The sequence below is a fragment of the Pelecanus crispus genome, chromosome 6, assembly GCF_030463565.1.
Source record: "Pelecanus crispus isolate bPelCri1 chromosome 6, bPelCri1.pri, whole genome shotgun sequence".
In the NCBI taxonomy this organism is placed as follows: Eukaryota; Metazoa; Chordata; class Aves; order Pelecaniformes; family Pelecanidae; genus Pelecanus; species Pelecanus crispus.
Window position 1 is genome coordinate 66,473,836 of NC_134648.1, and position 11,740 is coordinate 66,485,575.

General features: G+C 38.6%; 1 protein-coding gene across 1 annotated transcript in view; it reads left to right on the top strand.

Moving 5' to 3' along the window:
- SLC38A6 (solute carrier family 38 member 6) overlaps window positions 1–11,013 on the top strand; it is a 41,299-nt gene extending 30,286 nt beyond the window's left edge. Inside the window, exons 9-16 of the mRNA XM_075712743.1 lie at window positions 537–602; window positions 796–849; window positions 2,401–2,480; window positions 4,516–4,616; window positions 8,457–8,581; window positions 9,441–9,585; window positions 9,704–9,798; window positions 10,933–11,013. Coding sequence (XP_075568858.1) covers window positions 537–602; window positions 796–849; window positions 2,401–2,480; window positions 4,516–4,616; window positions 8,457–8,581; window positions 9,441–9,585; window positions 9,704–9,798; window positions 10,933–11,013 — 747 coding nt within the window. The remainder of the gene's footprint in view (window positions 1–536; window positions 603–795; window positions 850–2,400; window positions 2,481–4,515; window positions 4,617–8,456; window positions 8,582–9,440; window positions 9,586–9,703; window positions 9,799–10,932) is intronic.
- Window positions 11,014–11,740: the final 727 nt, after the last annotated feature.

The window sequence follows — 11,740 nt, forward strand, 5'->3', positions numbered from 1 at the left end:
AGTCCCTAACCAGCAGGGTATAGCTAAAGCCCCAATGACATTCTGGGACAATAATTGCATTTATTATTTTTCCTTTGCTTTCTAGTCCAAACCATATGTTTCTGCCTTTTAAGATTAGCCCTAGGCTCTGCTCTATCTCTGTTAAGGGCTTGTCTACTTAGGGAAAGAGCCTGGGATAGCTAACACAGCAGCTATTCTGTACGGGAGGCAGTTAGTGTGAAGCACAGAGAGAGTGAATGCAGAGTGATGGCTGTATTTCAGTGAATGTCAGAGCTCATTTCGGTGCACCACCTCCAGATAGCGTGCCATAAGGCTGCCAGCTGTGCAGAGTAAGCAGCTGTATGGAATGGCACTGACAAGTTTTCCTGTCAAGTTTCCTTCTTGTGGCCTAACTATCTACCAGTCGAGCCTGTTAATTTACTATGGGTGTAGCTCCCTGCTTTGTATATCAACAGTCCGTTATTTTAGCTACGTATATCTAAATTTAAACGGATTTTTAGGGTATCATTCATACATTAAATATGCTTTCTTTGCAGATTATGATAAAAAAATGGTCGATCCCTTGTCCTCTACCTCTAAGTAGTGCCACAGAGACTCTACAGGTAAAGTGCATGCTGTTTTGAAGTTCTTCTAATTTTCTTAATAGCTGTAATGCTTTTTTACATTTAGGCTTTCAGAATTACTGGTAATTTCAATTCCTTCTTTTCTTAATCATCACAGAAACTAAAAAGTTTCATGTCTGTGGTTTGGGCTTATTCTTTCATTATGCCATTTTTTGCATTGTATGTCTTACAGGTTTCAAATTCTACTGGGGATTGTAAAGCAAAGCTCTTTCATCTTTCAAAAGAGGTAATCTCTATTAACAATACACAAACTTAAAGGGGGGTGGTGGCTTTTAAAGAATTGGGGTTTAAACTCTATCCAGGGTAAGCTATTCTTCTGTAAAACTAGTTATAGGCTGCTGAAATATTTCCTATACCTGCTGCCAAGTGTTACCCAGTCTCACTCTTTCTTTTTTATATGAAGGCTGGCTGTCTAAGTTAGCGTTTATGAAAAAGTTTTGCAAATATGACCAAAGTATAAAGTGTAACAGATGCAGCAGTGGTCAGCCTCATGATGCAGTCAGATCAAGCCAACTTAATATGCCCTCAGCTGGAAGTCAGTGCTACTTGGCTGTATGCACACTTTTAGTTCCTGGCAAGGTAGAGCAGGTTTCCTGAAACTGCCTGGACCTAACCTTAGTTTTTTCTTACCTGAAGCTAATTCTTCAGGCCTAACACAATCTTGTGCATTTCCTTGGATGCCAGCTCTGGTATTTGTTAATTAATGTGGTATTTAAATCATGTCACCACCCATCAAGGCTTGCAGGAGAGGAAGTATGTAGAACTCCAGTCTGTGTGGGGTAAAGAGGAAGGGAAAAAGGGAAGAATAAATCTGGGATAGGCCTGTAGCATAGTGGAATTCAGGAGGGATGCAGTTGGTTGCATTTGTCTGAAAAAACAAAATCCACCTCCACCCTCCCAAGAAAAAGAGGGGGGGAAAAAAAAGCTTGGGCAATGCAAACATGAGACAAATGTTATCTGTAGATCAAAGAAGAAATTTTGCTTTGACCAGAAACGTCTACCATGAGATTCTGGCCTTTTGTCTGGCCTTTTGTGCTTTGAAGAATCTTGGGACTCATCTCTACTTCTTTTTTAATTTTGTCAATAAAAAGTGGCATATTTTTACCAGTACGCGCCTGATTATGTCAGCACAAAAGTGTTTGTTATAGGTCAGCTTGTTCCACTTGGCAATTGAAGTAAGCCGTACTGGATGATTCATCTCTTCTATTAGAAATTTTTGGAATAATATACCACTAATTGTGTGGTTGCAACCTTAATTATATAACTACTTAAAACTTTAGATGCCAAAGCATGTTATATTTTCTGGATGCTGTATCCAAATTTTTGTGAAGGAGTAATAAGAAAATAGTGAAGTCAGGATGAAGGAATCAGTAATTTGACAGGTAGCTATGAATATTAGAATTATAAAACTTCTTAGAAAATTTCATGAATGATACACTGGCTCTGGTGCAAATCCTACTCTTTTTACATAAGTACTTTACCTCGATATAGCTAAAAAAGAACCTTTAAGTTGTTGGCTTACAGACAGCATGACCTCTACTGATCATGAAATAGTAAGCTTTTACCACCACTGGAAGAGATACTAGCTGAAAAGGTCCATTTTTTGTGGAATGATTCAGAGACGCCATTCTGTGTTGGTGAGATTTATCTCAAAGCATTAATGTGGAAAGATTTCCAATGACTTCCAACGTTTGAACGGAATTCTGAATTCATCCAGATATTTTTCCAACCATCTGTAATAACAAACAACCTACAAGATGTTTTTCTTCTATTTTAGAGTGCTTATGCAATACCAACTATGGCCTTCTCTTTTCTCTGCCATACCTCAGTCTTACCCATCTATTGTGAGCTCCAAAGGTAATGTATGAAAACACATGCAATATTAAAATACAGTATTTCTGTAATATTTTCCCTAAATTAATCTTGAGTACTTTTTATTTTCATAGAATCATAGAATCGTTTAGGTTGGAAAAGACCTTTTAAGAATCAAGTCCAGCCATTAACCTAACACTGCCAAATCCACCACTAAACCATGTCCCCAAGCATCACATCTACACTGTTTTAAATACCTCCAGGGATGGTGACTCAACCATTTCCCTGGGCCGCCTGTTCCAATGCTTGATAACCCTTTTGGTGAAGAAATTTTTCCTAATATCCAATCTAAACCTCCCCTGGCATAACTTGAGGCCATTTCCTCTTGTTCTATCACTGGTTACTTGGAAGAAGAGACCAACACCCCCCTCACTACAACCTCCTTTCAGGTAGTTGTAGAGAGCGATAAGGTCTCCCATCAGCCTCCTTTTCTCCAGGCTAAACAACCCCAGTTCCCTCAGCTGCCCCCCATAAGACCTGTGCGCCAGACCCTTCACCAGCTTCGTTGCCCTTCTTTGGACATGCTTCAGCACCCCAGTGTCTTTCCTGTAGTGAGGGGCCCAAAACTGGACACAGTATTCGAGCTATTCACCACTGCCGAGTACAAGGGGACGATCACTCCCCTACTCCTCCTGGCCACACTATTCCTGATACAAGCCAGGATGCTGTTGGCCTTCTTGGCCGCCTGGGCACACTGCCAGCTGTCAACCAACACCCCCAGGTCCTTTTCGGCCAGGCAGCTTTCCAGCCTCTCTTCCCCAAGCCTGTAGCGTTGCATGGGGTTGTTGTGACCCAAGTGCAGGACCCGGCACTTGGCCTTGTTAAACCTCATGCAGGTGGCCTTGGCCCATCGGTCCAGCCTGTCCAGGTCCCTCTGTAGAGCCTTCCTACCCTCCAGCAGATCGACACTCCCACCCAGCTTGGTGTTGTCTGCAGACTTACTGAGGGTGCACTCGATCCCCTCATCCAGATCATTGAGAAAGATGTTAAACAGAACTGGCCCAATACTGAGCCCTGGGGAACAGCACTTCTGACTGGCCTCCAACTGGATTTAACTCCATTCACCGCAACTCGTTGGGCCCGGCCCTCCAGCCAGCTTTTTACCCAGCAAAGAGTACACCCGTCCAAGCCATGAGCAGCCAGTTTCTCCAGGAGAATGCTGTGGGAAACAGTGTCAAAGGCTTTACTAAAGTGCAGGTAGACAACACCCACAGCCTTTCCCTCATCCACTAAGCGGGTCACCTTGTCACAGAGGGAGTCAAGCAGGACCTGCCTTTCATAAACCTATGCTGACTGGGCCTGGTCGCCTGGCTGTCCTGTACGTGCTGTGTGATGGCACTCGGGATGATCTGCTCCATAACCTTCCCGGCACAGAGGTCAGACTGACAGGCCTATAGTTCCCTGGATCCTCCTTCCAGCCCTTCTTGTAGTGAGTGCCATCAAACAATGCAAACTAAATAGCTTTAATGTTTTTGGGAAATGTACAGTTTTAGTCTGTACTGGCTTTTCCTCTCTTACAGGAGAGAAAAGTAGCAAATACGGTTCCATCACCAATGTCAGTACATTGTCCTGGCCTGGACAATCTGGAGAAAAAAGGTCATTTGCTAAGGTACTTACTAGTTAATTTTTATTCCTGTAACTGAATCTGAATTTGGCCACATCTGATTCAGTGTTTTTTTTGACCCAGATTCCGTTCCTGGCTCTGAATATGCATCATCCTGTATAAATCAAAATTTTGGTTTAAAAAATCCTCTGCTATCTAAATTACCTACAAGATGGGAACAATGTTAGTTGTCTGTACGAAAAGTGCCCTTTAATTACCAGATTAAAAATACTTTTAAATCCTCTAAATGTTACTGACAGCACAGACCTCAGCAAATACTCTGTGGACATAAATTAAGAGGATGGTTTCTTATGAAAGGCAAGCTGCTATTTTTTTTTAAATGTAGATTGCATTGTGTTTAATAGTCTACAATACAGATTAAGCAACACTAATTTTCTGGGTTTTTTTGCATTTTAGTCCATCCAAAAGTAGAATGCAGAATGTAACTGTGACAGGAATTGGTCTGAGTTTCCTCATTTACTTTATGTCTGCTCTGTTTGGGTACCTGACATTTTATGGTAAGTATATTCTTCAGGTATTCTTTAGAATGAAGGCTAATAATAAATGACAAATGCATTCTGTCTGGAGTACTTCAGGCTTGGTTGTGCATTGACACACTTGAATCGTCAGAAATCTTGTTCCTGTGAAGACTTAAGAATATGCCTAACACTGCAGAGTGTTACAGTCTCATTGACTTCTCAACATGTAATGTAGCTAAACTTTGCAGGATTTATACCCTAAAATGCTATACAGACAAGATATTGGTCCCTAAACTGTAGCTGATGGTCTGTTGATGCTCTCCAATGCTATGTAATTAAACTACTGATGGCCACTACATGTTGGACTGTATAATATTTTCACTTGAAACCTGGGAACGGATTTATCATGGTCTCTCAGAAATTTCGAGAACTGATAATAGTCTGCTTGTCCAACAAGTTTGAAAGGCCTGTTCAAAGGCTGTATCTTCTAGCAACATTTATCACTTATTAACCCTGTGATGTCCCAGCACATTTGTAGTCTCTAAGTAGCACTGAGGCTGTTGCCTTTTATGAGGGGAATTTGACCCACGGCAAGGTAGCCCTAATGTTAGGTAGGCATGAAGGTTTGCCGCATGTTTTCCCCATCCTATACAGCTTGGGTAGAAAGCATGTATGGCTTCTTTGTTTTGTTTTTGTCTTTTTACAAATTAATTGGAACTAACACTAGCTATTTCATTAGAAATCTGCTGGAAGTGGAAAAAAATTTCCCATGAATCTTCCAATTTAGGAAAGCTTTATTTTAAAGGATTGCACAAAGTGACTTCTTCATGATACCTTTGTTTATATGTAATGTAAAGACAACTAGAGGACTCTGGAAAAAAAATTGACAAGGAACATAAGAAAATCAGCAGGTCTGAATCAGAGAAAGCGCCCATCTAGTTTTGTGTCTTGACTGGAGGGCAATGACAAAAGACTAGGGAAGGATTTAAAAATTTAAAAGGATAAGCTTTGAGTTGGGCTTCCTAATGCTTCTGGTCTTCAATAATTTGTGTTGCTTGCAGTTCCTGAGCCAGACGTAATATCTGTTCGATACATGAACTGAACCAAGAAATGCACGTTTCTTAGACATGTACATGTTGTCGACGTAGTGCTTGATGAAGTAAATATACCTTTTTATTTACCGAACAGAAGAGCGGGGTACGACACTTGCCCTACCGAATTCTACGGACATCTTTCACTTTCATTTACTGTAGAGTTTATGTGGCAATGTGCTTCAGTACCAATTTAATAACTCTGCATTTGGACTCTTGAATACTTTTGGGTACAGTTTTTTAGTTGAGTTAAAGCATAGATGACTTCATCTGTCTAGTATTCTTGCATTTCCCAAATACACAGATTTCAGAACCCTTACCTACATAGTGGCTTTTTTTTTAAAGGTCCATCATAACCTTGGCAAAGTAGGTGAGCATCTATTTCATACAGCAATTCTAGTATCCTGTCACAGACCATCACAGTGTGATGCCTTTTCTAAGAAATGTCATTTGGCTCTGTGTATCCTGCTTTATATTTGTGTTACGGTGTGTTTTGCTCATGTAGCACACCTTGTCAAGTTGAATCACCTCTACTGGGTGACCTAACAGTCTTTTGGAGCAGTATCATACAAATGCCATCACAGAAATCCATCACAGTCACCTAAGAGGACTCTTGTAATGTCTTCGGAAAACTCACCCTTTTTATGAGATGACCGCATGCTAACCTGTGTTGATTAGAATGAATAAAAATTCTTGCAAGGGACAGTAAGGCAGAACAGAAATCAGAAACAAAATCAGAACACAAAAGTGTTCTTTTGTGGATTTTAGGATTTTATCTCCTTTCAGAGTGTTTTATATTTCTTGATCGTGGTGTTGATATAGTTTCTGACAAAGCACCAAGAATGTTGGCTTTCAGCAGCTAATAATTCCAGATTTCTAGGGAACTTTGCACCTTTTTTCCCCAAGTATAGGAGTATGTCTGACCATAACTGTCTGAAAATGTTCCCTTGACACTCAGAATCCTTTGAAAAATTATATGGGGAGTCATGAAACCCCTAATAGCATATAGGCCACTATTACTGTTTCCTCACTGTCTCCATGTGGTTTATAGGAAAATATAGTTTTGAGTGCCACTCTTGAGAGTCTCCGAGATTCAGCAGGCAGTGTGGGATAACCATCTGTCTCCAGATGAGATCTCAACAAGAAGTTAAAAAAAAAGAAAAAAGGAAAAAAGAAAACTGTAGTAGTGCTAGGAACCATCCCAGTTCCTGTTAACTTCACTGTCATTATTTCTTTGGGACAAGACCCTGTCTTGACCATAGTCTTTTAGTCTGTTTCACTGGTAACATTTCTGGTTTTCTGCAAGCCTGATTCCTTTTAGTAACTCTTAGACTCAAGAGCCTAAAACACTGGAACCAACAGTGGATATCTGTAAGAGATTTCCCCTCGCCTTGCAAGCTGCTTCTCCTTTTTTCACTTTTTGCTTGTCTTGTTTAATTAACTTATTTCTTTAAATAAAGAGAATCTGTTCCCTGTTCCTAAAACGCCAGTCCAAGAAAATACAAAACATTTTATTTTAAATTGAAAACAAAAAAAGAGTTCCCTCTTTGAAATGAGACATGCTTCATCTCTCTGTGGTTCAGATGGTTTATTCTGTTTACTGTGAATCTGAAACTTCATGCAGCGACTGGACTTTGGTGGAAATTTTGGTCCATTATGAAGTCCAAAAAAGCATAGAGTCAGGGTATGCCGAAAAAAAGTGTCAGGGAGCAGACAACTTTCAGGGCTCTGACTTTTGCTGTTACCTGAGTGAAACTTTGCACCTCAAAAGAGCAAAAGTCAAAAGTGAAGGATTCATCAACGATTCATCACTTTTTGCCCCACTTCTGCCTTGAAGAGCACAAAAGTAATGCTCATGATGCTGTATCCATGGTATACAATACTACAGTGATTCCACAATAGAGTCAGTTTTGCAAACTAAATATGCATGTGGTGGATAGCATATGAGATTCTTACTGCTGATCATTTGAAAGCATTTGGCGTGGTTGGGTGTGTTGGCAGTGCAGTCCTCGATTGCTCTCTGGGTGCTCTAAGAATCCAAAATGACAGCCTTCAGGTGTCCTTGTGTTGCATTTGTCTACTCATTTGGCATGGGGAAAAATCAGTGCCAATTGTCAATAGTTTTGTTCTTTTTTTTTTTTTTTTTTAAATAAGAAACATCTTTTAGAAGTATAACTGTTGCTAGTTATCCTTTTCCATGTCATCCAGCAATACATTGCTAACTATAGCCAATAAAAGCACATATGCTTGCATAGTTTTGAACATTTCTTTCTTCCTCTAAATGAGAATTGTAGCTTTTCTTTTGAGTGATGAAATTTTACCTTGCATATCACCTAGTGTTTCTGGGGAAAAAAAAGGAAATGTAAGTCAGCCAATTTAGCAAAATGAATTTGTTTCTGGCTTCTAGTTGAACCAAGAGAATCTGGTGTTGACTGTTTCAGACACATAGAGCAAGTTTTACAGTACTGCGTACTTGGCTTCATGTCTGGTCATCTTTCTTTTTAATGCTTTCTCCTCCATATTTTTATCTTCTCTTTAGGTAGCTTTGGCTTCAGCAGAGGCTCTACAGGGGCTTGCTTCTTCCAAGTTTTTTGTCAGTTTTTCTCAAGGTTGCGTGTCTGTTAGAGCTAGTATATCAGTAATGCCAAAGTAATGCATATCTGCAACCCCCCTCCACTCCGCATTAGTCACAAGCAAATTGATAAATGTGAATGTGAGCTTAATATGCGTTGCTAATTATCTTAGTTCTCAAATGATTAACAAAGCAATTAATTTTTCTGGTTTTCAGACAAAGTGGACTCTGAATTGCTACAAGGTTACAGCAGGTACCTGCCACATGATGTTGTCATCATGACTGTTAAAGTAGCCATACTGTTTGCTGTGCTTTTGACAGTCCCTCTAATCCATTTCCCAGTAAGTACTCCTAAACGTTTTGAAGCTGGCATAAGCAAATGGTAACGCTAATGCTTTGCAGACTGCAATATTTGAGTCACATCTAGTCTTGTGTATCTTATTCACTTGTCAAGTGATTGATCAAAGACCACATATTTGCATATGTTCCATGAGAGCTCCAAAATAACAGCTAACCACTAAGCTAATTTGTGCTCTTGAGACAGATTTCAGATTAGAACTAGCCCACAGCGTTGTTTTTAATTTAGAGAATTCAGAACTTCTAAAGTTTATTTAGTTTGATTTTTTTTTCCCCTCTTAAATTGAGTTTTGCTGACTTGGTTTTTCCTTTCTACATGCACGCACCCGCACACAAACACACTTACACTTGAAAACTCAATTTAATTGTAAATTAAAAACACATATTGACCTATTTCACAAAAAAAACCCCTACTTTAGTTTATCAATACCACGGTAGAACTGACAATTCATTCAGTTATGACCAAAAAAAATTGTGCATGCAAAACTGTGTGTATAGAAGTAGTGTATAGATTACACATCAGTTGGCAACATGCTGACATTTGCTACCAAGCATGCTCAAAGAGTCAAAGCATTATCCCCCAGACCTTTTTACCTGCAAAAAAGGAGTACTTTCTTAAGACTAATGGCCACGTGATAAATACTGCTTTAATACTAAAGTAAACTCTATGCTACAGAAAGACAAAACATTTAAGTATTACTAAATTTTTTGCATTTTGATTTTTTTAAATGTTCTTTCACATCTGGAATGATGTAATTCTTAAGTTTATGAAATTGAGATAAAATTAAAAGATGTGTATACGTATGTATTTACCCACGCAATGTTTCTCTTCATGTTATGTAGGCAAGGAAAGCTGTATTGATGGTATTTTTCTCTCATCTTCCTGTGTCGTGGATTTGCCATATCCTTGTTACTTTAACACTGAATACGATTGTTGTTTTGTTTGCAATGTACGTGCCAGACATTAAAAATGTATTTGGAGTAGTTGGTAAGTTGTTGTGGTTGTTGTTTTGGTTTTTTTTTTAAACTTCAAAAAATTCAGTATTATGATAAGCTAATATACTTCCATCTTGCTCTAAATAAAATCTTACTTCTGTTTTTTAAAGGTTCAACCACATCAACATGTTTGCTTTTTGTATATCCTGGACTATTTTATCTTAAACTTAGCAGAGAGGACTTTTTATCACCACAGAAACTTGGGGTATGCTTTTTTTATGTGTGCTAATTATATTTAAACAGGCTCATTTTAGATGCACCTTCATACACAGTAGGCCACGTAATCCAAGGGGCAAAGTTCTTGTTTTCATTGCAGTTCAAAAAATCTGTGACCATTTTCCTTTATCCTTCATGATAGCTCTAGTCTTTCTGAAACTCCTTCTTCACAAGAGATTTTTGACTGGCAGTACGTCCATATGCCGGACCATTGATCTGAATACATGCTTTTCCCTATAGTTTTCAGATGTTGACTTTTAATCCAATTTCTCTTCAGTTTTTACGCATTACTCTGATGTTGTCTGGGCAGCTGGGACAAAGCCAAACTGCATTTAAGTGAAACAGTATTTATGCTTGCTTTCTATGTAAGCCTTCCCCAAAACGTGTCCCGCCCCCCTTTTTTTTCCTCCTCTTTATGTTTTCTTTTTTGGTGTAGTAGGTTAAGTTCTAGTTGGAATTTGTGCAGCAGGCTGGTTTTTACACAGTAACTGTCTTCATTTTAACCACTGCTCAGCCGAGTAACTTCATGACAGTGGCTAAAATGCTGACAGACTGTTTATACATAGTCCTTCTGCCATTCTGGTGATTCATAGGGCTGCTCTTGTATTGACAAAATGGGGAATTTGAAAGAAAATCTAATAATGATGCTCTCTGACCATTTAAAGTCTCAACTAGTTCCAAGAGATTTGGGGCCTTGTTATAAATCAGCAATCTACTGTCTCTTGAACTCTGGTTTTATTATCATCTGGCTATTAAAAGATGTAAAGAATCCATTGTAACTTGAATTATATTTTGAGTAAAATACAAATTCAGTTTCTTAATTAGTTCAGAGTTATAAAGGGCAAATGATTTTTTTCTTTTTTTCAGATGGATAGTGTGAGCAAAGCAAACCAGACTGCTCTGAGAGTTCCCAATGTAACTATCCCAGAACAGGTTTAGTTCAGCTTCTCCCTAAGCAGATACCTTGTGTTTGAAGACAAAGTAATTTGAAACATTAAAGATTATTTTAAAAGACACTATTTAAACCTGCTCTTACAGGTTTTTTCAGCATTAGTTATAAGCCTTAAAAATGTAAAATGGTTCCCTCAGTAAAACATTAATTTTTGCTTTTCTTTCTTCACAGGCATGTGCATTGGTTATTTTTGGCATTTGTGTTGGCCTTCTGAGTTTAGTTCTAATAATTTTCAGTTGGATTGATCAATAACAGCCTATTGTCACTGTCTGAACTGAGCTGAGGAGGACACAGGGACGTGTCAAAACTACTAAAATGAATGCTGGACATCCTAAAGAAAACACTGACCAAAGCTGTCTATGGAAGAAACAATGCTCTTCACTGCGTTGCTGGTGTTCATTCTTTAATCTTGAGTCACTTTCTTCAGTTATTGGACAATTAGTCTTTGCCATTCTAAAATATTAGTTTTTAATGATGTAATTATGACAGGTAAAAAGATCTCTTGAGAATTTTGCAATGCAAAAATGGTTTAGTGCACATGGTGAACAAAAGCAGAACCTTGAAATAACTTCTCTTTTAAAGACAGTGAGATGGATAGATACTACATCAGTCATGATGTGTGTATTGTGATGTGCGCATTTAGGATAATGCACACATTATCCTAAACAGTGAAAGACTTCTGTTGCTTGAATAATTTCCAAAATTTCAGCCAGTTCATATTAAGAACTTCCTGATTCCAAATGTTTACCCTAACTTATCCTAACATGGGTCCAGAGACCAACTGCCTTAGCCCAGTTTAATGGGCACATCATGATAGTATTCGTTAATTGTTTTTTTAAATGCAGTTTTATACCTCAGTGTACTTGAATCATACTGAAGTATTTTTTAAATTAGAAGGCTTTGCCCATCTAGCATAATAGCTTTTAGTAGCATTAGGAAGTATTTCCATTTTGCAGTTAATAACAGACATTTTTCAGTT